Source organism: Salvelinus fontinalis, chromosome 16 (genome assembly GCF_029448725.1).
Source record: "Salvelinus fontinalis isolate EN_2023a chromosome 16, ASM2944872v1, whole genome shotgun sequence".
In the NCBI taxonomy this organism is placed as follows: domain Eukaryota; kingdom Metazoa; phylum Chordata; class Actinopteri; order Salmoniformes; family Salmonidae; genus Salvelinus; species Salvelinus fontinalis.
In genome coordinates, this window is record NC_074680.1 from 5,994,227 (window position 1) to 6,022,026 (window position 27,800).

The window sequence follows — 27,800 nt, forward strand, 5'->3', positions numbered from 1 at the left end:
GCTTTAGTGGATTCCGGTGCCATGGGGAACTTTATTGACCAGACCTTTGCCTCCTCCCTTAACATCAACTCATACCCACTCTCCTCTCCTTTTCCAGTTCAAGGCCTTGATAGTCAGCCTTTAGGATCCAAAACCATCACCCACATCACTCAACCACTCTCCCTCACCGTGGAGTCCAGTCATTACCAGTGCACCAGTCCACAAGATCATCCTCAGACTCCCTTGGCTTCAACGCCATAACCCTACCATCTCATGGTCGAGGATGAGAATTACACACTGGTCACCTGAGTGCCGGAGGACCTGCTTCCCTGTCCCGTGTGGTCCATGATGAGAGTCCTATGGTTGCTCTTCAGCCCATATCCCGGAGGTATACCAGGACCTGTGAGATGTATTCTCCAAGACTCGCCCCACCTTGTCTTCCTCCTCATCGCCCCTGGGACTGTGCCATCGACCCGCTTGCAGGTGCAGCGCATTTACCCTCTGTGGGTGGCTGAGATCCAGGCCATGGAGGATTACATCCAAGAGGCGAGTTAACAAGGTTTCATCCACACTTCCCCTGCATCGGCTGTTTTTTTTCTTCATGGCCAAGAAAGATGGAGGATTACATCCAAGAGGCGAGTTAACAAGGTTTCATCCGCACTTCCCCTGCATCGGCTGTTTTTTTTTTCTTCATGGCCAAGAAAGATGGAGAGTTACGTCCCTGCATTGACTACAGAATACTCAACGAAATCACCACAAAGTATCGGTACCCTCTACCATTGAGTCAGCCATCGAACAACTCCACAGGGCCTGTTTTTTTTTTACCACACTGGACCTGCGGAGTGCTTACAATCTCATCCGCATCCGGGAGGGGGATGAGTGGAAGACGGCATTTAGCACAATGTCTGGTCACTACGAGTACTTGGTGACACCAATGCTCCGTCAGTGTTCCAGGCTTTCGTTAAGGAGGTGTTCAGGGACATGCTCGGACGCCAGGTGGTCATGTATATCGATGACATCCTGATCTACTCGGCTACCCTGGAGGATCACATCACTCACGTTCGAGCAGTCCTGGAACGCCTACTGGCTAACCATCTGTTCGTCAAGGCTGAGAAGTGCCAATTTCACCAAAGGTCGGTATACTTCTTAGGTTACCAAATCAGCCCACAGGGAGTGAGGATGGAAAACAAGAAGGTAGATGCAGTCAGGTCATGGCCAGTCCCAACCACCATAAAAGGGGTACAATGGAGTTTGGGGGTTTACCAACTTCTACCGTTGCTTCATCAGGAACTACAGCTCTGTCGCCACTCCTCTCATCTCTCTCCTTAAGGGAGGGCCCCGTAGGTTGGTGTGGAGCCCAGCAGCTGAGGAGGCCTTTGGTATCCTTAAGGGACGTTTCACCTCCACCCCATTGCTAAAATATCCAGATCCCTCGATATCCTTTGTGGTGGAGGTGGACGCTTCAGAGATAGGCGTGGGGGCAGTTCTTTCTCAACAACAGGGTATTCAACAGAAATTGTACCCCTGTGCTTTTTACTCTAAGAAACTGTCCCCTGCAGAGAGGAATTACGACGTCGGGGATTGGGAGCTCCTGGCGGTGAAGTTGGCATTAGAGGAGTGGAAACACTGCCTGGAGGGCGCCAAGGAACCATTCGTCATTCTCACTGACCATCAGAACCTGGAGTACATATGGACAGCGAGGAGGCTGAATCCGCACCAAGCGAGGTGGGTCCTGTTCTTCACAAGGTTTGACTTCACGCTAACCTATCGCCTAGGTTCAAAGAACACCAAGACCGATGCCCTGTCCCGTCTCTACGATTTGGGAGAGGGTCTTGTCCAGAGTGCACCTATAATCCCATCCTCCCGAGTCGTAGCTCCTGTGGTCTGGGACGTAGATGCGGACATCCGCCAGGCTCTGGAGAAGGAGCCCGCACCCAATAACTGTCCTCCTGAACGCATTTACGTTCCCAAAGGGATAACGGATCGGCTGCTGACCTGGGCTCTCCCCTCTGACGGTTTCACCACCATTTTGGTGGTAGTGGATAGATTTTCTGTCCTGTCATTTAATCCCTTTTCCTGGTCTCCCCACTGCTCTCCAGGTTGCTGAGGTACTCTTCCAGCCGGTCTTCCGGAACTATGCCCTTCCGGAGGACATATTCTCCGACAGTGGCCCCCAATTCACATCACTAGTATGGAGGGCCTTTTTGGAGAAGCCTCATTTCTGGTTACCGGCGTCAGTCTAACGAGCAGGTGGAGAGGATGAACCAGGAGCTAGGGAGGTTCCTGAGGAGTCACTGTCAGGACCGGCAGGGTGAGTGGCACAATTCCTTCCATGAAACTCACTCCTCCACTGGGTTGACCCCATTCCAGTGTGTTTTGGGTTTTCAGCCGGGCCTGGCTCCATGGACTCCGGGCCAGACCGAAAGCTCCAGCGGTTGATGAGTGGCCTGCCTGTTCCATCGTCAAAAGGAACAGGCAGACCGCCACCGCAGTGAGACCCCTGTGTTACACCATGGGGATCGATTGTAGCTTTCTACAAGGAACCTCCCACACCGCCTCCCCTGCAAGAAACTGAGGCCCTGGTTTGTGGGGCCGTTCAAAGTTCTCCGGAGGGTCATCGAGGTGGCGTATAGGTTACAGCTTCCAAGTCACTGTCGTATCTCACCCTCTTTTCATGTCTCCTTTCTCAGGCCAGTGGTCCCTGGCCCCCTAGCTGATGCTGTCCCCCTCAACACCCCCGATCCCACCTGGACATTGAGGAAATGTCCGGTGTATGCTGTCAGATCCCACCTGGACTCCCGGCGTCGTGGGGGTCGGCTCCAGTACCTGGTGAACTGGGGGGAGATATGGCCCAGAGGAGCGGTGTTGGGTTCCGGTGGAAGACATTCTGGATCCCAACATCTGTGATTTTGACCTTTGACGACCGACTCACTCCTCGTCCTCGGGGTCGTCCCTCTAGTCGGCCTCGTACGGCGACGGGAGCCGCACGTCAGAGGGGGGTGCTGTCACATCTACTCCTGCTCCTCCCCTCTGGCGTTCGACATCACCGGAGTACTAACCACCGTTCCTGGGATTCATCATTACGCACACCTGCAGATCATTAGGATACTCACCTGGACTTACGTAGCTCCCTGATTACCTTCCCTTTATCTGTCACTCCCTTGGGTTCCTTCAGTATTGTTCCTGTGTTCATGCTATATCACCACTGTTACTCTATTTTCATGTTTGTTGTTTTATTAAACGTTTCACCTGCTTCTCGACTCACAGCGTCACTGTTACAGGTGGAGATCCCTCAAATGCTAATAACTATCGTCCAAACTCCCTATCCTGGCCAAAGTCTTTGAATCCCTAGTGAATTCACAGTTTAAAAACATCTTAATTGAAAATAAGATACTGAGCGGGGTTCAGTCTGGCTTTTGATTGGGGCACAGCACCCCAACTATAGGTGCTCTGTTTGTTGATTTATCAAAGGCATTTGATTCAGTTGACTATTAGTTGTGGCTAGCTAGACTCAGTAACATTGGTCTCAGTAAAGGGGAAGTAAATGGTTCCTAAACCAATCTTTCTGACAGAACACTATGTATATACTGACAATCACAAGTCTAGCTTTCTTGAGATTAATAGAGGTGTGCCCCAGGGTTCCATTTTAGCTCCTGTGTTGTTCTCAATTCGTATTAATGATTTTGGAAATGGGATGCAACCATCAAAGTCACATGCATATGCAGATGATACAGTTATATATTCATGTGCTCCTTCTCTGGTTCTGGCTGTTGAAGAGCTCCAGACTGATTTTCAGTCACTGCAGGCCTCCCTTTACGGTCTCAAACTGGTCTTGAATGTAAACAAAAAACTAAATTCATGATCTTTACCAGAGCTCGCACTCAGCCAGAGAAGGTTAACATTTTCACACCTTGTGGCTTATCCATTGAAAAAGTGTCATCCTACAAATACCTACGTAGGTACGGTATATGGTTGGATGACATGTTGTCCTTTAAAGTTCATATGGATAATCTTGTGAGGAAGCTTACATTGAAAATGCTTCCCGCTTATGGCTAGAAAGAAGCTTGTTCAGGACACTTTTCTCTCTGTAATTGAATATGGTGACTTGTTGTATATGCATGCAGCCCTCCTCTGTTTTACAGAGACTGGACTCATGTTCATTATGCATGCTCCTTTCAAATCCATTTTACAAATGCCAAGTCACTCACCCACCATTGCACCTTGTAGCAAATGGTAGGTTGGAACTCCCTTTATATGCGCAGAAAGCTACATGTGTATGTGTTCCTCTACAAAGCCCCTTTGTGTAAACTCCCTCTTTACCTCTGTAGTCTGGGCTCCTTCACCACCAGCAGTTACCATACCCTGTCTGCTAGGTGGTTGCTACTTAATGTCCCCGGGACATTGACAGTATTAGGCAAGACTGCCTTCTCGTCTTGTGCACCAGAGGCATGGAAATAGTCTACAATCCATGCTTCATCTAGATATGTTAGTGCCAATAAATGAATAAACAATATTGATGGGGGTTACAGAGGAGTGTAAATGCTTTTTGGGGGAATTTATTTTCATGTTGTATGTTTTAATTCTGTAATGTATTGATTGTTGCTGCCTTTTTGGCCAGGTCTCCCTTGAAAAAGACACTCTGGGTCTCAATAGGCTTTTCCTTGTTAAAACCTCACTAGGGTATGTGGGACGCTAGCGTCCCACCTGGCCAACATCCAGTGAAATTGCAGAATGCCAAATTCAAATACAGAAATACTCATTATAAAAATTTGGAAAATATAAGTATTTTACAAAGGTTTAAAGATTAACTTCTTGTGAATCCAACCACTGTGTCAGATTTCAAAAAGGCTTTACGGCGAAAGCATACCTTACGATTATTTGAGAACATCGCCCAGCAGACAAATCATTACAAACAGTAACCAGCCAAGTAGCAGAGTTACACAAGTCAGAAATAGAGATAAAATGAATCACTTAACTTTGATGATCTTCATATGGTTGCACTCAGAAGACGTTCATTTTGTTCGATAAAGTCTTTCTTTATATCCAAAAACCTCCTTTTTGTTTGCGCGTTTTCTTCAGTAATCCACAGGCTCAAACGCAGTCACAACAGGCAGACAAAAAATCCAAATTGTATCCGTAAAGTTCATAGAAACATGTCAAACGATGTTTATATTCAATCCTCAGGTTGTTTTTAGCCTAAATAATCGATAATATTTCAACCGGACAATAAAGTCATCAATATAAAAGGTAAACAAGAAAGGCACTCTCTCGGTCCATCGCATGAAAAAGCTCTGTGACATTGCAGGGTCCACTCATTCAGACTGCTCTTACTCCCTAATTTTTCAGAATACAAGCCTGAAACAATTTCTAAAGACTGTTGACATCTAGTGGAAGAAATAGGAACTGCAATTTGAGTCCTAAGTCAATGGATACTGTAATGGCATTGAATAGAAAACTACAAAACAAAAGTAAATCCTACTTCCTGAATGGATTTCTCTCAGGTTTTCACCTGCCAAATCCGTTCTGTTATACTCACAGACGCTATTTTAACAGTTTTGGAAACTTTAGAGTGTTCTATCCAAATCTACCAATTATATGCATATCCTATCTTCTGGGCCTGAGTAGCAGACAGTTTAATTTGGGCAAGCTTTTAGAGATAAAGGTTTGAGATTATTCCAAGTGTAAGGTGTAAAAGAACAAAGTTAATTTACCCAATAGTAGAAAGCAGATCATTCAATCGACGTTCCTACCGGTCCTAGACTATGGAGATATCATCCATATGAATGCAGCTGCCACTGCACTAAAGCCATTAGATGCGGTTCACCATAGTGTACTACGTTTTGTTACGGGTGACAGGTTTAGTACACATCACTGCATTCTCTACCAAAAGAACTGACCCTCCTTGATGTCACGTAGCTCCATACATTGCTTACATTTTATTTATAAAGCTCTTTTCCAAAAACAACCACTGTACCCAACATCATTGTTAACCTTTAGACGTATGAGTTACCATACCCGGTCTCAGGGATGGCTAACTCTGGGAAACTCCTTCGGTCTCTACAGAGTTAGAAAGCGAGAGGCATTTTTTTCTCAGCTTCTTAATGAACTCATCAATATGTATTTTTTTTATGATAGCTTATCATCTATCCAGATGCACAGATATTTGCAAGCAGAGACACCATATGCTAAAGTCATTAGCGTCATTTTAATGTGCTATAAAAAAACCAAATTGGTTGTATTTTCTATGTCAGTTACATGTTGCCTGACACAAGCAAGAAGAGTCGTCAGAAGACGCGGGTGGTGAAGAAGAGCCAAAAGCCTGTGTATAACCACGCCATGGTGTACGACGGTTTCCGTGCCGGAGAGGTCAGAGAGGCTTGCTGCGAGCTGACTGTGTGGGACCACAACAAACTCTCCAATCAGTTCCTGGGAGGGGTGCGCCTCAGTCTGGGCACAGGTGATTGTTAAACACCATTTTGTCATGATGTTACTTGTGCTTTACTCATGCTTGACAAATGTCTGTGATAGTACGTTTCAAACTTTGTTACGTGAAAGTAATCCATTTCCAAAGCTGAAGCACTAAAAACATAGTTAGCAACTGAAAAAATAAAGTATGAGATGCTACCATAGTTCGTCTTTGATTTCGGTATAGAAGTTGTTCACTCAATATTTTGCAATGGCTTACTTTTCTGAAATGCCTTACTTTTCTGTTTGATTCCAGGACAAAGCTATGGCAAAAACGTGGACTGGATGGAATCTGTCAATGAGGAAATTCAACTTTGGGAAAATATGCTATCAAGTCCAGATGCTTGGGTGGAGGGTGAGATCCCCCTTCGTTCCTCTATGACCCCGAGGAAGTAGAATACATCAGTGCGGGAGCGCAGCGGTAGTGCTAGAGTCGAACATGCGCACATTTCCATGAGCAACACTTTCCAACTTTCTACCCTCTTCAACTGTACCCCATAATCTACATTCTAACTTTTCTGAATAAAGGAAAACAAATATATCAGGAGGATGAGGTTCGGTAAAAGGTAATTACTGCTCAGAACCTTTTTTATTGTGATTAATCAAAGTATAAAGAATTAGAATTGCAATGCATCATTTTTCGGTGCATTTTTTATTCACCAATACTTTACTTACAGTACCAGTCAAAAGTTTGGACACATCTACTCATTCCAGGGTTTTTCTTAATGTTTACTATTCTCTACATTGTAGAATAATAGTGAAGACATCACAACTATGACATTTTTATTTTTCCTTTATTTAACTAGGCAAGTCAGTTAAGAACAAATTCTTATTTACAATGACGGCCTAGGAACAGTGGGTTAACTGCCTTGTTCAGGGGCAAAACGACAGATTTTTACCTTGTCAGCTCAGGGATTCGATCTAGCAACCTTTCGGTTACTGGCCCAACGCTCTCACCACTAGGCTAACTGTCGACCCAAAACATAACACATATGTAATCATGTAGTAACCAAAAAAGTGGTCATATATTTTAGATTCTTCAAAGGAGCCACTCTTTGCCTTGATGACAGCTTTGCATTCTCTCAACCAGCTCCACCTGGAATGCTTTTCCAACAGTCTTGAAGGAGTTCCCACATATGCTGAGCACTTGTTGGCTGCTTTTCCTTCACTCTGCAGTCCAACTCATCCCAAACCATCTCAATTGGGTTGAGATTGGGTGATTGTGGAGGCCAGGTCATCTGATGCAGCACTCCAGCAGTCTCCTTCTTGGTCAAATAGCCCTTACACAGCCTGGAGGTGTGTTGGGTCATGGTCCCACTATCATTTGTTTTTCATCAGGACAAAGTGCAAACTATATGGGATGGCATATTGCTGCAGAATGCTGTGGTAGTCTTGCTGGTTGTGTGCCTTGAATTCTAAATAAATCACAGACGGTGTCACCAGCAAAGCACCCCCTCACAATCACACCTCCTCCATGCTTTTGGGTGGGAACCACACATGCAGAGATCATCCGGTTACCTACTCTGCGTCTCACATAAACCCTGCGGTTGGAACCAAAAATCTCTAATATGGTCTCATCAGACCAAACGACAGATTTCCACCGGTCTCGTGTCCATTGCTTGTGTTACTTGTCCAAAGCAAGTCTCTTGTTGTTATTGCTGTCCTTTAGTAGTGGTTTCTTTACCGAAATTAGACTATGAAGGCCTGATTCACGAAGTCTCCTCTGAACAGTTGATGTTGAGATGTGTCTGTTACTTGAACTCTGTGAAGCATTTATTTGGGCTGCAATTTCTGAGGCTAGTAACTCTAATTAACTTTTCCACTGCAACAGAGGTAACTCTGGGTCTTCCTTTCCTGTGGCGGTCCTCATGAGAGACAGTTTCATCATAGAGCTTGATGGGTTTTGCAACTGCATTTGAAGAAATGTTCCATATTGAAGGACCTTCATGTCTTAAAGTAATGAGGGACTGTCTTTTCTCTTTGGTTATTTGAGCTGATCTTGCCATAATATGGACTTGGTCTTTTACCAAATAGACCTATCTTCTGTATACCACCCCTACTTTGTCACAACACAACTGATTGGCTGAAACGCATTAAGAAGGAAAGAAATACCACAAATGAACCTTTAACAAGGCAGGTCTGTTAATTGAAATGCATTCCAGATGACTACCTCATGAAGCTGGTTGAGAGAATGCCAAAAATGTGCAACGCTGTCATCAAGGTAAAGGATGGCTATTTTGAAGAATCTCAAATCTCAAATATATTTTGATTTGATAAACACTTTTTTGGTTACTACATGATTCCATATGTGTTATTTTGTAGTTTTGATGTCTTCAATATTATTCTACAATGTAGAAAATAGTAAAAATAAAGAAAAGCCCTGGAATAAGTAGGTGTGTTCAAACTTTTGTCTGGTACTGTATATCTTGCATTATAATGGTTGTTTTATTTGACAGAATAGAGTATTCTGTTAACTATTGTTTGTGTGTTCTACTGAGGATGGGCCTCTATGAGATAACACTGACAGAGGAGATTTACGATGTCTTTGGGTGATAAAACCTAAAGAGCATTCCAGAGAACATGAGTTAATGTTTCTGCTCTATAACCGTACCAGGGAGAGATGGTTCTAGTTTGGAGTCTTAACCTTGTGAACATTCTATGTATATGTTTGTCATGTAGGTTGAAAGGGGTGTATATTGCCTATAAAATACCTTTGTACTTTTGTTTTATCACTCTCAACGGATCATTAGAAATGGTGGATCGTTGAATGCTATTGCAAAGCTCTTATTAAAGATTTAGTTTAAGTATGACTCTGACTTGTGTGATAAGTTTGTCTCTCCTCATTTGATAGTAAAGAAATTAACCACCACAGAGTGTAAAAATAAAGTTACGTTTGTAAAATGGACACCAGCTTTATTTACCTTTTTTGTACAGTACTGCATAATACATTATGGTTAAAATCTAGTGCTGACTGACCTAATGTGGGACAAGGACAGAATTGTGCTGACTTTACACAGAACATTGCGAGACAGAATCTGGGACCAGGATGACATTTTTTCACAGGATGAAAGAAAGGACAAAAAGGTCAATTGGATATACAAAGCAAGCACTCTATCATGTAGTAAGTGTCTTCCTTTATGTGCAATCAGTTAATACATTACCCTGTTTATCTCTCAATACCACAAGGATGACACAAGTGAAGTTTGGTCTAGTGCTGTAGGTTGGTTATCTTGGAATTCAGCAGGTAATAATTCTTAAAGTCATTACATAATGTCAATTCTGAGTTTATTTTCCAATTCTGGGGTCCATTTGACTAACGGTTTACATTAATATCTCAGCGTTAGTGTATTGGTATATGGCAGTCATCTTTGATTCTTTGAATCTTTTTGTGTAAATTATTTAAATCTCAGTTAAATCTCAGTTGGTACATTCCAAAACACATTCACAGCTGTAATACGCTGAAAGATCAACTTGTACAAAAATGATACGAAGAGAAGAGTATAGAGAAGGGAAGGAACTGATCATGATCCGAAGCATACCACCTCATCTGTGAAGCATGGCTTGGGCATGTATGGCTGCCAATGGACCTGGTTCCCTTGTATTTATTGATGATGTGACTGCTGACAAAAGCAGCAGGATGAATTCTGAAGTGTTTAGGGCCATATTATCTGCTCAGATTCAGCCAAATGCTTCATAAATCATTGGATGGCGCTTCACAGTGCAGATGGACAATGACCTGAGCATACTGTAAATGCAACCCAATACTTTTTTAAGTCAAAGAAGTAGAATGTTCTGCAATGGCCAAGTCAATCACCTGACCTGAATCCAATTGAGCATGCATTTCACTTGCTGAAGGCAAAATACCACAAGAACAAGCAGGAACTGAAGACAGCTTCAGTAAAGGCCTGGCAGAGCATCACCAGGGAAGAAACCCAGCATATGGTTGAATGTCACCATGTAGCAAAAAAAATGCTCCATCGTCAAATTCGTGTTGATGAGAGGAATCACTTGAAGCCATTGCGGTCTAGCCAGTTCTTTCAGTTTTGCTCAAAGGATTGTGTTGTTAGCTTTAGCAAATTGTTATTCTTCAATAACACAAACTCCAAAGCGAATCAGGGGGAGAAAAATAGGTTTATTCAGAGAGGACAAATCAAGATGTTATCCTGGGAGTCAGATGTTCAGTCTCCCTGTCCTAAGTTTTTCCCCCAGAATAAAGGAACATGATGCCATTTATAACCCCTCCACCCTATTCTGGGGTTGACCAATCAGAAGTCCTTGCAGGACCACTTGGCCAATGGCCAAATAACAAGTGTCTCACTCCAGACTTATTGTACAGACCAATGAAAATGTGGCCCACGTAGAACACGTCGCTCTGAGTTCAGGAGTGACATTCCACAGATTCAAACAGATGTTGAACTGAAACCCAACTCCTATTACCATTCGCTATTGACCATTAGTCCTCTCGTTTTTAGTTTAGTCCTCTCAAACTCTCATACTCTGCGTTGTGTAGTTATCTTCAAAGTATTCTTACATTAGTGTCTGCCTCCATTTCAGAAAAGCCTGCCTTGGGGGAGAGACAGGGCCAGAGCACGAAGCACTGCCCCACACAAGTTGTAGTCTTCCAGAGACGGGAAAAATGTGTCAGCTTATATATCTAGCAATGAATCCACTGGTAGGAACATTGCTGAAAGAAGTCCAATGTCTCTATCGAACAAGGACAACCATATCTACATGCACAAAAATGTATAATGCGAACAATATCACATAGAGCCTTCACGAAATGCCGCAAATAGGACTACATTTATGTTCAGATCTCACAATCCACCGGAAGCCGCCACAGGGTGTCTATCATTCAGCGTGCGTCGCCCAGACCTGACTTCCCCCTGGGAAATTATGTGTGAAACACATCTGACTGACATAGAAATGGCTCGGACATGATGAAAACAAGCCCAGATTCACCCAGGGTGAAATTCTCTTTTAATTGGGACTTTATCAATGAGAATTGATACTCCTCTGGATCTTAAGGAGTAGGTGAAGGATAATGCCAACCCATCCCAAGCTTACCAAAACCTTTCACGTTCTGTTGCTGATAGGTGAGTTTCTTGTAAAAAACTGATGTTGGCATAATATTTTTTAAATAAAAAGCTGCTGGATCATTAAGAGATCCTGATTGGGATCCCGAGTGGCGCAGCGGTCTAAGGCACTGCATCTCAGTTTAAGAGGCTTCACTACAGTCCCTGGTTCAAATCCAGAATCACATCCGGCTGTGAGTCCCATACGGTGGCGCTGTCACGCTTCTCGTGGGCTGAAGGAAGAGTGGACCAAGGTGCAGCGTTTAAAGTGTTCATGATTTAATCCAAAGAAACAATCGAACAAAAACAACAAACAGGAGAACGAAAGCGAACAGTTCTGTCAGGCAAACAAAACAGCTAAACAGAAAATAACTACCCACAAAAACCATGTGGGAAAAAGCTACCTAAGTATGGTTCTCAATCAGAGACAACGACAGACAGCTGCCTCTGATTGAGAACCACACCCGGCCAAACACACAAAAACAAATCATAGAAAAAAGAACATAGAATGCCCACCCAAATCACACCCTGACCAAACCAAAATAGAGACATAAAAAGCTCTCTACTGTCAGGGCGTGACAGGCGCACAATTGGCCCAGCGTTGTCTGGGTTTCGCCGGGGGTAGGCCGTCAATGTAAATAATCATCTTTCTTAACCTTTCACGAGTATCTACCCCGGGTCCGGGATCACCCCCCACCCCCCCCCACACTGAGTAGCATAGCCTAGCATAGCGTCACAATTAAATAGTAGCATCTAAATATCATTAAATCACAAGTCCAAGACACCTAATGAAAGATACAGATCTTGTGAATAAAGCCACCATTTCAGATTTTTAAAATGTTTTACAGGGAAGACAAAATATGTAAATCTATTAGCTAACCACGTTAGCAAAAGACACCACTTTTCTAACTCCATCAGTTTTTTACTCCATCAGGTGCTATCACCAATTCGGCTAAACTAAGATATTGATAGCCACTAACCAAGAAAAAACCTCATCAGATGACAGTCTGATAACATATTTATGGTATAGGATCGGTTTTGTTAGAAAAATGTGCATATTTCAGGTAGATATCATAGTTTACAATTGCACCCACCGTCACAAATGGACTAGAATAAATATATAGAGCAACGTGTTTACCTATTTACTAATCATGAAACATTTCGTAAAAATACACAGCATACACTAATCGAAAAACACAGATCCTGTGAATACAGACAATATTTCAGATTTTCTAAGTGTCTTACAGCGAAAACACAATAAATCGTTATATTAGCATACCACATATGCAAACGTTACCAGAGCATTGATTCTAGCCAAAGAGAGCGATAACGTAAACATCGCCAAAATATATAAATTTTTTCACTAACCTTCTCAGAATTCTTCAGATGACACTCCTGTAACATCACATTACAACATACATATACAGTTTGTTCGAAAATGTGCATATTTAGCCACCAAAATCATGGTTAGACAATGACAAAAGTTGCCCAGCTGGTCAGACAATGTCGTGCGCCATATTAGACAGTGATCTAGTCGTATACATAAATACTCATAAACGTGACTAAAAAATATAGGGTGGACAGCGATTGATAGACAATTTAATTCTTAATACAATCGCTGATTTACATTTTTTTAATTATCCTTACTTTTCAATACAGTTTGCGCCAAGCGAAGCTACGTCTAAAAAGATGGCGTCATAAGCGATTAACATTTCTCGACAGAAACACGATTTATCATAATAAATTGTTCCTACTTTGAGCTGTTCTTCCATCAGAATCTTGGGCAAAGAATCCTTTCTTGGGTCTAATCGTCTTTTGGTCGAAAGCTGTCCTCTTGCCATGTAGAAATGCCCATTGCGTTCGGCATGAACTGGAACCGTGCCCAGAGATTCACAGTGTCTCAGAAATAAATGTCCCAAAATCGCACTAAACGGATATAAATTGCTATAAAACGGTTTAAATTAACTACCTTATGATGTTTTTAACTCCTATAACGAGTAGAAACATGACCGGAGAAATATAACTGGCTACACTAATGCTTGGAAAAAGAGCAGGTCGGTGTCCACCGCGCGCCCGACGCATCTGGAAAAGAGTTCCTACCTACACGTGTTTTTGTTTTATAGGGGCTGTGATTGCGCAATCGATACCATTCAACTCGTCATCACGTAAAGGCATCCAGGGGAAGACAGTGTCCGTATCCTGATAGCGTTCACAGTGGCCTTTAAACTGACTCAAGATCAGGGGCCAAAATGTGTGAAATCTGACTCCATGTCAGGGAAATTGCTGTAGAATGAGTTCTGTTCCACTCAGAGACAAAATTCCAACGCCTATAGAAACTAAAGACTGTTTTCTATCCAATAATAGTAATAATATGCATATTGTACGATAAAGAATTTAGTAGGAAGCCGTTTAATCTGTAATGCAATTATGCTAATGAGAAAACAGCACCCCTGTAGTCGCAAGAAGTTAACCTCTAACGAGCCTCAACCCTGGATCCGGGAGCACCCCCCCCCCCCCCCCACCCCCCCCACCCCACACTGATTAGCATCGCTAGCATAGCGTCACAATTAAATAGTAGCATCTAAATATCATTAAATCACAAGTCCAAGACACCAGATGAAAGATACAGATCTTGTGAATAAAGCCACCATTTCAGATTTTTAAAATGTTTTACAGGGAAGACACAATATGTAAATCTATTAGCTAACCACGTTAGCAAAAGACACCATTTTTTTACTCCAACAGTTTTTTCCTGCGTCAGTAGCTATCACTAATTCGACTAAATAAAAATATATATAGCCACTAACCAAGAAACAACTTCATAAGATGACAGTCTGATAACATATTTATGGTATAGCATAGTTTTGTTTTTGAAAAATGTGCATTTTTCAGGTATAAATCACAGTTCTACATTGCAGCTGCAATCTGAAATAGTGCCGACGCAGCCAGAACAATTACAGAGACCAACGTCATATAACTAATTACTCATCTTAAAACATTTCAGAAAAATACACAGCGTACAGCTATTGAAAGCCCAACATCTGGTGAATCCAAACAATATTTCAGATTTATTAAATGTTTTATAGCGAAAACAAAATGTAGCACTAAATTAGCATAGCTACGCCAGGCAGAACCAGCTGGGCGCCACGACCAGTTCACATGCACGACAGATATATGAAATAACATCGTAAATTGGGTCTTACTATTGCTGATCTTTCATCAGAATGTTGATCAAGGTGTCCTTTGTCCAGATGAGTCCTTGTTTCGATTCAGAATGGCAACTTTCCCACTTCATTTAGCATTGGTACTGGTCGAGTGGCACGGATCTCTCAAACGAAAATAAAATCAGAGAACGGAACACCGCAAAACTCCCGAAAAAATTCAAATAATCTGATTAAACTATATTGAAAAAACATACATTACGATGATATGGTCACATGTATCAAACAAAATTCGAGACGGAGATAGTTTTCATCCGTAACGGCAGCAAAACAGTAGACAATCGCACCTCCAAGTCGCGCGATTCAGAGAACCGGAAGTTGTCGGTCACGCCAAAGAAATAGGTCTTATTTCACGTCAGAACAAGATAAACAAAAAATTTCTCCTCTGACGTCCTCTTGACACCCAGAGGAAGGCGAATGAAGTGTGTTTCGGGTCATAGGTGGCGTGACCATATATAGGCAGAGCGTTGAAGCGAGCATAGACATCTTGCATTCTACTTCTTGGTCAGGGAAAGTGCTGTCAAATGACTTGTGTTTCTCTCAGAGACAAAATTGAAACGGTTTTTGAAATTAGAGATTGTTTTCTATCCAATGGTATTAATTATATGCATATAGTAAGAGCAATAATTGAGTAAGAGGCAGTTTAATCTGTAGAGCAAATTATGCTAATGCGAAAACAGCACCCCCTGTATTCTCAAGAAGTTAACTGACTTGCCTAGTTAAATAAATAAAGAGCAGGAGTAGTATAGTGACTTGTAACGTCAATGCAACATCTGTCTCCTCTAGGCACTGGCAGAGCCAAAGCGAGTGCGTCCATCTATTCAATTGACTTTTCATGTTCAGTTGGCCTAGCTCCATTTCTTTTACATTCCACCTTGAACATCCAATTAATTCATTTGTTTTGATATAATTGCCGAACGAAAATCTGGAAATAATGATTGAAAGGTGCATAATTGTGGGCTTTGCGCACATAGCCCGCTTGTTTGTCTCTCTCTTTTATAAACGTATGTTTTTAAAGGAAGGTAGAGATGGCAACAGAAATAAAAGTACTGTGTGCTTACAATTTCAGCATCTTAGGCTGTATGACATTTGATCTCTCCTAGTCTTTTTTCACATATGGGCCATTTAAATTATTCCGGCCCACTTAGACCGTTCAAAAAGAATTGTCCAGATCATAGCAATCATCCGTTGTCTTGTTCACTTGTCAATTCGTTACTTGAACAAATAGAATAACAAATAGAAATAGAATACATGGCTATAACCTACCAAATAAGTGGTTGTCATTTAGGCTACATAGCCAATAGTCATTAACTTCTACTTCCACACAATCCCGGATCCGGGAGCACTCCCATCAGTAAAAAAGCTGACTAGCATATCCTAGCATAGCGTCACAAGTAAATACTAGCATCTAAATATCATTAAATGACAAGTCCAAGACACCAGATGAAAGATACACATCTTGTGAATCCAGCCATCATTTCTGATTTTTAAAATGTTTTACAGGGAAGACACAATATGTAAATCTATTAGCTAACCACGTTAGCAAAGGACACAACTTTTTTTACTCCACCATTTTTTTCCTGCATAGGTAGCTATCACAAATTCGACCAAATAAAGATATAAAAAGCCACTAACCAAGAAACAACTTCATCAGATGACAGTCTGATAACATATTTATTGTATAGCATATGTTTTGTTAGAAAAATGTGCATATTTCAGGTATAAATCATAGTTTACCATTGCAGCCACCATCACAACTCTCACCAAAGCGACTAAAATAACTACAGAGAGCAACGTGAATTACCTAAATACTCATCATAAAACATTTCTGAAAAATACACAACGTACAGCAAATGAAAGACAAAGATCTTGTGAATCCAGCCAATATTTCAGATTTTAAGTGTTTTACAGCGAAAACACAATATAGCATTATATTAGCTAATAATAATATGCATATTGTACGAGCAAGAATTGAGTACGAGGCAGTTTAATTTGGGAACGAAATTATTACAAAGTGCAAATAGCACCCCCTATTGAGAAGAGGTTTTAATGCCCAGCTGTCGGTGGAGTTGAACCATCAGTCGCGAGGTGAAGTTTGTCCCTTGGTCCTTCAGGATTTCATCTGCATTTCCTACACGAGAGAAGAGCTGAACAAGAGCACTGATTATTTTTGTAGTGGTTATGGAACGGAGTGGGAAGGCTTCTGGGAACCGGGTGGCATAGTCACAGATCACCATTATATACTTGTAACCTGTGCTACTCTTCTCCATGTGACCAACAATGTCCATTGCAATTCTCTTGAATGAGGTAGAGATAACTGGCAGTGAACATAGAGGAGCCCAGTCAGACCTACGGACAGCACTGGTTTTCTGGCACGTGGGGCATGATTTGCAGTAGGTTTGTACATCAGTATACATGGAGGACCAAAAGAAACGGGAGCCTAGCCTAAGATAGGTCTTATGTTGCCCTAGATGACCTCCCCATGGAACTGTATGTGCAAGGTTGAGAACAAGTGGTCTACAGGTAGATGGCACCACCAACTTCCTGCTATCTGCCTCTGACCCAAGGTAGAGTATGTGGTTGTCTACCGTGTAAATCCCCCCACATGAAGATTGACTGTCCCCAGCTAAGGCCTTGTCAAATAAACCTTTCAAGGTTGCATCAGACTTCTGCAGTGTGGCAAAATTTTGTGGAACATCCCATTGCACCTCTAACCCAGACACATCAGCAACAGGTACAGGGGTTCCCACATACTTCTCAAGACGCCGCTGGCGGCGTGACTTTCTGGGCCCACATCGACCCACATTGTTAACTTATCTTATAACGGAGCAGGGCGGAGTGATGAATGTGTGCGTGCGTTAAAGAACCAAATGCTGCCCGCGGCCAGTGACGGACTTCTACGTCACACCCTCACTTCCAAGGCAGTTATAGTCAATTAACTAATCACTGATCATAATCTTGATGTGATTGGCCTGACTGAAACATGGCTTAAACCTGATGGATTTAATGTGTTAAATGAGGCCTCACCTCCTGGTTACACTAGTGACCATATCCCCCGCACATCCCGCAAAGGCGGAGGTGCTGCTAACATTTACAATAGCAAATTTCAATTTACAAAAAAAAGCCAGATGTTTTCGTCTTTTGAACTTCTAGTCATGAAATCTATGCAGCCTACTCAATCACTTTTTATAGCTACTGTTTACAGGCCTCCTGGGCCATATACAGCGTTCCTCACTGAGTTCCCTGATTTCCTATCGGACCTTGTAGTCATGGCAGATAATATTCAAATTTTTGGTGACTTTAATATTCACATGGAAAGTCCACAGACCCACTCCAAATGGTTTTCGGAGCCATCATCGACTCAGTGGGTTTTGTCCAACATGTCTCCGGACCTACTCACTGCCACAATTATACTCTGTACCTAGTTTTGTCCCATGGAATAAATGTTGTGGATCTTAATATTTTTCCTCATAATCCTGGACTATCGGACCACCATTTTATTATGTTTGCAATCGCAACAAATAATCTGCTCAGACCCCAACAAATGATCAGCAAACGTTGTGCTATAAATTCACGGACAACCCAAAAAATTCCTAGATGCCCTTCCAGACTCCCTCCGCCTACCCAAGGACGTCAGAGTATAAAAATCAGTTAAACCTAAAATGGTTCTCCAGGAGATTATTAAGAAAGGCTCATCCTTTGTTCAAAATGGCCTTTTTGCCTTTATACAGATTACAACTTCTCATTTCCGAGTAATTGAAAATAAAATGTGTTTAACTTCTTATGGCTGCATCCCTTCTTCTCAATTTCCGCCTGAAGACATACCCTAATCTAATTGCCTGTAGCTCAGGCCCAGAAGCAAGGATATGCATATTCTTGGTATCATTTGAATGAAAGCATTCTGAAGTTTGTGGAAATGTTAATCGAATGTAGGAGAATATAACACAATAGATTTGGTAGAAGAAAAGAGAAAGAAAGAGCATACGTTTTCTGTTTTTTTATTGTTGTAGCATCATCTTTCACATGTACTAGAATAGCCAAAACAGTCAGATAGGATGCTGGAGACAATTTAGATGGTGTCACGTTCCTGACCTATTGTTCCTTTTTCTGTTATTTATTTAGTTGGTCAGGGTGTGAGTTGGGGTGGGTTGTCTTTGTGTGTTTTGTCTAGTCTAGGGGTGTTGTATGTGTATGGGGTAGAGAAGAGTGAGGTTGTCTAGTTATGTCTATGGCTGCCTAAATTGGGTCTCAATCAGAGACAGCGGTCATTAATTGTCTCTGATTGGGAGCCATATTTAAGGCAGCCATAGGCAGAAGGCTTTTGTGGGTAGTTGTCTATGTTGAACATTTGTTGCTTGTCTGTGCACTTACGTTATTTAGCTTCACGGTCGTTTGTTGTTTTGTTAGTTTGTATATCCTGTTTGGGCTGCAAGCCCGACGTCGGAACGAAAATGACAACAGCTGCAGGGCGCGAAATTCAAAATCTATTTTTTTTTAATATTTAACTTTCACACATTAACAAGTCCAATACAGCATTTGAAAGATAAACATCTTGTCAATCCAGCCAACATGTCCGATTTTTTTAATGTTTTACAGAGAAAACACCACATATATTTATGTTAGCTCACCACCAAATACAAAAGTGGACAGACACGTATGAATATGATTATGATGTATGAATTATGATTCAAGTAGCATGCACAAGCCAACCGAAATAAACTAAAACCAACCTAAAGAACCCAGAAAAAACTACCTCAGATGACAGTCATATAACATGTTACACAATAAATCTATGTTTTGTTCATAAAAAGTGCATATTTTAGCTATAAATCAGTTTTACATTGATGCTACCATAAATGCTACCACATAGCTACAGTCTGAATCCAGACGGGAGTAGCCAGAGAAAATACAGACACCAACGTCGACTACTAATTACACCTCATAAAACATTTCAGAAAAACATATGGTGGATAGCTAATGAAAGACAGATATCGTGTGAATAGAGCCAATATTTCCGATTTTTGAAGTGTTTTACAGCGAAAACACAATATATCGTTATATTAGCTAACAACATAAGCTAGCATAAGGCAGCATTGATTCTAGTCAAGCGCTAGCCTAGCACAGTTAGCACAGTTAGCATTGAACAGTTCGACAGATATATGAAAAAGCATCCCAAATTGGGTCCTTATCTTTGTTGATATTCCATCAGAATGTTGTAACGGGGTCCAATGTCCAGTACAGTCTTTAGTTGGGTTCCAGAACGAACTATTTCCCTCTTTGGTTAGCAAGCACAATAGCATTGCGGCGCTAATCTGTCTTTCTTCAAAAAATTCTTCCGTCGCATCACATCTAAAGTCCAGAATAAATTGCAATAATATAATTAAAGTATATTGAAAAAACATACTTTAGGATGATTTTGTGACATGTATCAAATAATATCGAAGTCAGAGATCATATTCACCTTTATCGACCTTCTTCCAGTAGCCGAGACCAAATTCTGTCTCGCGCCCGGAATTTTTTTTTAACTGCGCAGGTCTCACAAGAAGGTGTGGTATTCAGTCCATGGACGAGATATTCGACTCCTTTCAATTCTCACTTCCGCATTACACCCTGATGAAGGCGTATGACGTGTTTCTACGGTCCTAAGTGTAATGACCTTTTATAGACAAGGTCTTGAAGAGACACATCGCATTTTGGAAATCTCAATTCGGCTGGGAAAATGGCTGTAAAAATATTTCTGTTCGACTTAGAGAAATAATTCAAACCTTTTTAGAAACTATAGACTGTTATCTATCCAACAGTAGTAAATATATGCATATTGTAAAATAAAAAATTTCTTAAGAGGCCGTTTGAAAATGTGCACATATTTTCCAGTTTTTTCAATATTCACCCTGCAGCCTGAAGAAGATATAGTGTTCGTTTTGTGTTTTCTCTCTCTTCTCAATAAAAGAATATGTATTTTGCACACGCTGCGCCTTGGTCCAATCTCTCTAAAGAAGACGATCGTGACAGATGGAGGGACTGTGAAATAAAGACAGAAACACACAGATTATATATAGAGTAGGGAACCTCAATCACTATGGTGAGGTGCTGTTCCATTCCATGTTTAGATAAAATACATGTAAAAAATATCTAATATATACAGACACACACACTCACAATGTAGAGCCATGTGTACTTCACACATTTCATTACTGGTTATATATATATATATATATATGTCAAATAAAATAAAAATATCTCCAAAACAACTCAAATTAATAATATTTGCCACATTTATTATTTTGTTATTTGTAAGTGTTCACAGTTTCGTATTAAACATGTTGAGCACTGGCTACGCTGCGTGTTGGTCCGATCCTTGCTACACCTTCTCTTCACGTGAAGAGGAGGAAGGCTGCTGTTACACTATCAATATCGTGTAGATCTGTATACCTGGACTTTGTCTTTGATTTTTCAGATTTACTCACTATAATTCTTTCGATAAAATAGCGAAAAATGATCTCAACTCAATACTGCTATGCGCAAACAACGTAGCTCCTCCAGGTAGAAATTTCAATGGCGAATGGCTGTGTTACGCTCGACTTTCGTTCAAGAGCTGGTCTTCCCGGATATAACCATTAGATATTGCCGTTTACCTCAGCTCATTGGCTATCTACCAAGCTAGATTTCAAGAGATGAGTGGTCATTGGGCCGAAATACAGTCAAAGAAGCACTGGTCATATAATTGGGGCGCAATGAGGTCATTGTTTGGTGTGTTCAAATCAGTTCCTTTCAATCAATGCGTTGCGCAAAAAGAAACATTCATGTATGGTTGTGTTACTAACAAACAGAGGATTGCAATGAAACCAACCATGACTAGATAAACGTAAATTTAGTATGAGTAATTACATTGAATGCATCTTTTGTCCCCATTGCCATTGATTGGTGTCTACTACACAGGCTGCTTTTCACATTGAATCATACAAAGGAAGAGAGGAAACAAGTATGTTTCCAATGTCAAATACAGTTGAAGTCGGAAGTTTACATACACTTAGGTTGGAGTCATTAAAATTCGTTGTTCCACCACTCCACACATTTCTTGTTAACAAACTATAGTTTTGGTAAGTCGGTTAGGACATCTACTTTGTGCATGACACAAGTATTTTTCACAACAATTGTTTACAGACAGATTATTTAACTTGTAATTCACTATCACAATTCCAGTGAGTCAGAAGTTTACATACTGTCACGCCCTGGCCTTAGTATTCTTTGTTTTCTTAATTATTTTAGTTAGGTCAGGGTGTGACATGGGGAATGTATGTGTTTTTGTAGTGTCTAGGGTGGTTATATGGAAAAGGGGGTGTTGGGTGTGTGTATGGGTTTGTGTTGAGTGAATGTGTCTAGCTGTGTCTATGGTTGAGTGTAGGTTCTAGGAAAGTCTATGGTTGCCTGAATTGGGTCTCAATTAGAGACAGCTGGTTATTGTTGTCTCTGATTGGGAGCCATATTTAAGGCAACCATAGGCTTTAGCTGTTTGTGGGGAATTGTCTATGTCAGAGTGTTTAGTGTCAGCACTTATGTTTGTATAGCTTCACGGTCGTCTGTTTTGTTGTATAGTGTTCGTGTCTTTTTTCGTCTTCTTTCTTTAATAAAGAAGATGTACTTTCCACGCGCTGCGCCTTGGTCCTCTCTCAGTCCTGTTGACGATCATGACAGAATTCCCCACCAATGCGGGATCATGCAGCGCGAAAAGCGGCAACAGGAGCAAGGCATCAAGGATTCATGGACATGGGAGGAAATTCTGGACCGCGAAGAACCAGGAGAATATAACCGCCCCAAAGCTGAGCTGGAGGCAGCGAAAGCAGAGAGGCGGTGATATGAGGAGCTAGCTCGGAGGCAGGAAAAGGATCTGGGCTACACTACGTGGGAGGAGATCGACAGATGGGCGATCAACCCAGGGAGAGTGCCCGGAGCCCGCCTGGGATTCTCTGGCGCAGTGCGAGGAGGGATACCGGCGTATGGAGGCAGCACACGAAGCGGTAGGAAGCCTGTGAGAAAACCCCAAAAATGTCTTGGGGGGGGGATTAAAGGGAGAGTGGCGAAGTCAGGTAGGAAACCTGCGCCTACTCCCTGTACTTACCGTGGAGAGCGAGAGTACGGGCAATACGGTGTCTCCTGTACGTGTGCATAGCCCGGTGCGGGTTATTCCACCTCCCCGCACTGGCAGGGCTAGATTGAGTATTGAGCCAGATGTCATGAAGCCGGCCCTACATATCTGGCCACCAGTGCGTCTCCTCGGGCCGGTTTACATGGCACCAGCCTTACGCATGGTGTCCCCGGTTCGCCTACATAGCCTGGTGCGGGTTATTCCACCTCCCCGCACTGGTCGGGCGATGGGGAGCATTCAACCAGGTAAGGTTGGGCAGGCTCAATGCTCAAGGGAGCCAATACGCCTGCAAGGTCCGGTATTTCCGGCGCCACCTTCCCGCCCCAGCCCAGTACCACCAGTGCCTACACCACGCACCAGGCTTCCAGTGCGTTTCCAGAGCCCTGTTCCTCCTCCACGCACTCTCCCTATGGTGCGTGTCTCCAGCCCAGTGCCTCCAATTCCGGCACCACGCACCAAGCCTCCTGTGCGTCTCCAGAGTCCTGTGCATCCTGTTGCTGCTCCCCGCACTAGCCCTGAGATGCGTGTCCCCAGCCCGGTACCACCAGTTCCGGCACCACGCACTAGGCCTAATGTGCGTCCCCTGGGTCCAGTATGCCCTGTTCCTTCTCCCCGCACTAGCCCTGAGATGCGTGTCCCCAGTCCGGTACCACCAGTTCCGGCACCACGCACTAGGCCTAATGTGCGCTCCCAGGGTCCAGTAGGCCCTGTTCCTTCTCCCCGCACTAGCCCTGAGATGCGTGTCCCCAGCCCGGTAACACCTTTTCCGGCACCACGCACCAGGCCTACAGTGCGCCTCAGCCGGCCAGAGTCTGCCGTCTGCACAGCGATGCCTGAACTGCCCGTCTGCCAAGCGCCATCTGAGCCATCAGTCTACCCAGCGCCATCTGAGCCATCCGTCTACCCAGCGCCATCTGAGCCATCCGTCTGCCCCGAGCCATTAGAGCCGCCCGTCTGTCCCGAGCCGTCAGAGCCGTTCGTCAGTCAGGAGCCGCTAGAGCCATTCGTCAGACAGGATCTGCCAGAGCCGCCAACCAGACAGGATCTGCCAGAGCCGCCAACCAGACAGGATCTGCCAGAGCCGCCAACCAGACAGGATCTGCCAGAGCCGCCAACCAGACAGGATCTGTCAGAGCCGCCAACCAGACAGGATCTGCCAGAGCCGCCAACCAGACAGGATCTGCCAGAGCCGCCAACCAGACAGGATCTGCCAGAGCCGCCAGCGAGCCATGAGCGTCCAGAGCCGCCAGCGAGCCATGAGCGTCCAGAGCCGCCAGCGAGCCATGAGCGTCCAGAGCCGCCAGCGAGCCATGAGCGTCCAGAGCCGCCAGCCAGCCATGAGCGTCCAGAGCCGTCAGCCAGCCATGAGCGTCCAGAGCCGTCATCCGACCACGACCAGTGCCGGAGCCGCCGCCGTGGATGGACGCCCACCCAGACCCTCCCCTAGACTATGTGCTGGTGCGCCCGGAGTTCGCACCTTAAGGGTGGGGTTATGTCACGCCCTGGCCTTAGTATTTTTTGTTTTCTTAATTATTTTAGTTAGGTCAGGGTGTGACATGGGGAATGTATGTGTTTTTGTAGTGTCTAGGGTGGTTATATGGAAAAGGGGGTGTTGGGTGTGTGTATGGGTTTGTGTTGAGTGAATGTGTCTAGCTGTGTCTATGGTTGAGTGTAGGTTCTAGGAAAGTCTATGGTTGCCTGAATTGGGTCTCAATTAGAGACAGCTGGTTATTGTTGTCTCTGATTGGGAGCCATATTTAAGGCAACCATAGGCTTTAGCTGTTTGTGGGGAATTGTCTATGTCAGAGTGTTTAGTGTCAGCACTTATGTTTGTATAGCTTCACGGTCGTCTGTTTTGTTGTATAGTGTTCGTGTCTTTTTTCGTCTTCTTTCTTTAATAAAGAAGATGTACTTTCCACGCGCTGCGCCTTGGTCCTCTCTCAGTCCCGTTGACGATCGTGACACATACACTAGACTGTGCCTTTAAACAGCTTGGAAAATTCCAGAAAATTATGTCATGGCTTTAAAAGTTTCTGATAGGCTAATTGACATAATTTGAGTCAATCGGAGGTGTACCTGTGGATGTATTTCAAGACCTACCTTCAAACTCAGTGCCTCTTTGCGTGACATCATGGGAAAATCAAAAGAAATCAGCCAAGACCTCCACAAATCGGGTTCATTCGTCATACCGCTCAGGAAGGAGAAGCGTTCTGTCTCCTGGAGATGAACGTACTTTGGTGCGAAAAGTGAAAATCAACCCCAGAACAACAGCAAAGGACCCAGTGAAGATGCTGGAGGAAATAGGTACACAGGTATCTATATCCACAGTAAAATGAGTCCTATAGCGACATAACCTGAGAGGTCACTCAGCAAGGAAGAAGCCACTGCTCCAAAACCACCATGAAAAAGCCAGACTACGGTTTGCAACTGCACATTGGGACAAAGATCATACTTCTTGGAGAAATGTCCTCTGGTCTGATGAAACAAAATAGATGGCTTCATGAGGCAGGAAAATTCTGTGGATATATTGAAGCAACATCTCAAGACATCAGTCAGGAAGTTAAAGCTTGGTCGCAAATGGGTCTTCCAAATGAACAATGACCCCAAGCATACTTCCAAAGTTGTGGCAACCTGGACAACAAAGTCAAGGTATTGGAGTGGCCATCACAAAGCCATCACAAAGACTTCAATCCTATAGACAATTTGTTGGCAAAACTGAAAAAGCGTGTGCGAGCAAGGAGGCCTACAATCCTGACTCAGTTACACCAGCACTGTCAGAAGGAATGGGTCAAAATTCACCCAACTTATTATGGGAAGCTTGTGGAAGGCTACCCAAAACGTTTGACCCAAGTTAAACAATTTAAAGGCAATGCTACCAAAAACTAATTGAGTGTATGTAAACTTCTGACCCACTGGGAATGTGATGAAAGAAATAAAAGCTGAAATAAATAATTCTCTCTACTATTATTCTGACATTTCACATTCTTAAAATATAGTGGTGATCCTAACTGACCTTAGACAGGGAATTTCTACTAGGATTAAATGTCAGGAATTGTGAAAAACTGAGTTTAAATGTATTTGGCTAAGGTGTATGTAAACCTTCGACTTCAGTTGTACATCATACATGTTTTATACATGTTTATACATTATACATGTTTAATTTGGCCTTTAATCTCGTCACTATCAATGGAGTTCCACTTCTATTACCATTCAACATAGGTTTTACCCCAGTTTAATTCATGTATTTGTTCAGTAATACCTTATATTGGTGATGTTTAAAATATTACCTCAGCTTCATGGATTTGTCGATGATTGAAGTCCAATGCCTAACTCAAGCAGATTATGTCTATTTCTTCACCTTTTAAGTAGATCCCATTTGTAAAATTCTTCATAATTTGTAATTGTGTCATTCTATCTTAAGAGATGGTGAGCACTCTGCATTCTACAGGCATAGAACAAACACTGGAAAGTTTCTTCCACTATTCTACATGTACGATTCATATCTACTCAACTCAGAAGAGTGGGGAAAAAACATCTGGAAACACCTGAAAGCAGTAGCATTAGAGATACTCCCTAGGAGGGCATCTTCATAGGACTCCTCGTAGAAGAGAAACAAGAGCGATATAGTCACCTCAGGTTGCGATGGAGTTTACACTTTGCCACTAATGGGTTTTCCTATGGCTCCACTCAGCGCAATTGGGAGTCCATTAAAACTTTCTGTGAAGACAACAACCTGTTGTTCATTCCGAGTGTGGGGCCAGGTTATATTGACACCAGTATTAGGCCTTGGAATTTCCAGAATACATGCAACCGCATTAACGGGAAGTACTCTGAAAAGGCATCACGTGCAGTCTTAGATGCAGGGGCTGATATTATCTCTATAACGTCATTTAATGAATGGCATGAGGGAACCCAGATTGAGATGGCAATTACAAAAACAAGCTAGACTGTGTACACAGATTGCTTCCTCAACAAGCCTGTTGTCTATTTTGAGATAACTCGGAAATAAGCAGCAATATTTAGCAGTGAGAGGAAGAGATGGCCAGAATGAGTATCTAACATTGTTTAATCTGACCAGAAATGTACTTCACACATATTGCATTAACCTGTTTGGGCTGCAAGCCCCCAGTCGGGATCAATATGACAACAGCCACTTCAAGTGCAGGGCGCGAAATTCAAAATCTATTTTTTTTTAAATATTTAACTTTCACACATTAACAAGTCCAATACAGCAATTGAAAGATAAACATCTTGTCAATCCAGCCAACATGTCCGATTTTTTTAATGTTTTACAGAGAAAACACCACATATATTTATGTTAGCTCACCACCAAATAAAAAAGAGGACAGACATTTTTCACAGCACAAGTAGGATACAAGTAGCATGCACAAGCCAACCTAACTAAGCTAGAACCAACCTAAATAACCTAGAAAAAACTACCTCAGATGACAGTCCTATAACATGTTACACAATAAATCTATGTTTTGTTCAAAAAATGTGCATATTTTAGCTATAAATCAGTTTTACATTACTGCTCCCATCATAGCTACAGTCTGAAATCGCACGGGAGTAGCCAGAGAAAATACAGACACCAACGTCAACTACTAATTACACATCATAAAACATTTCAGAAAAATATATGGTGGATAGCTAATGAAAGACAAAGATTGTGTGAATAGAGCCAATATTTCCGATTTTTTAAGTGTTTTACAGCGAAAACACAATATATCGTTATATTAGCTTACTACATTAGCTAGCACACGGCAGCATTGATTCTAGTCAAACGGTAGCATAGCACAGTTCGACAGATATATGAAAAAGCATCCCAAATTGGGTCCTTATCTTTGTTGATCTTCCATCAGAATGTTGTAAAGGGGTCCATTGTCCAGTACAGTCTTTGTTTGGGATCCAGAACGA

The 27,800-nt window shown here is 42.6% G+C and overlaps 1 protein-coding gene and 1 pseudogene across 4 annotated transcripts in view; both read left to right on the forward strand.

The window, feature by feature from the left end:
- si:ch211-266g18.6 (synaptotagmin-like protein 2) overlaps window positions 1-9,254 on the forward strand; it is a 43,305-nt gene extending 34,051 nt beyond the window's left edge. For all 4 annotated transcript variants that reach the window (XM_055864211.1, XM_055864214.1, XM_055864212.1 and 1 more), the window contains 2 exons: window positions 6,231-6,436; window positions 6,701-9,254. In XM_055864211.1, the coding sequence (XP_055720186.1) occupies window positions 6,231-6,436; window positions 6,701-6,840 (346 nt within the window). In that variant the 3' untranslated portion in view covers window positions 6,841-9,254. The remainder of the gene's footprint in view (window positions 1-6,230; window positions 6,437-6,700) is intronic.
- Window positions 9,255-21,254: 12,000 nt separating this feature from the next.
- LOC129813454 (glycoprotein endo-alpha-1,2-mannosidase-like) lies at window positions 21,255-26,934 on the forward strand (annotated as a pseudogene).
- The last annotated feature ends 866 nt before the right edge of the window (window positions 26,935-27,800 follow it).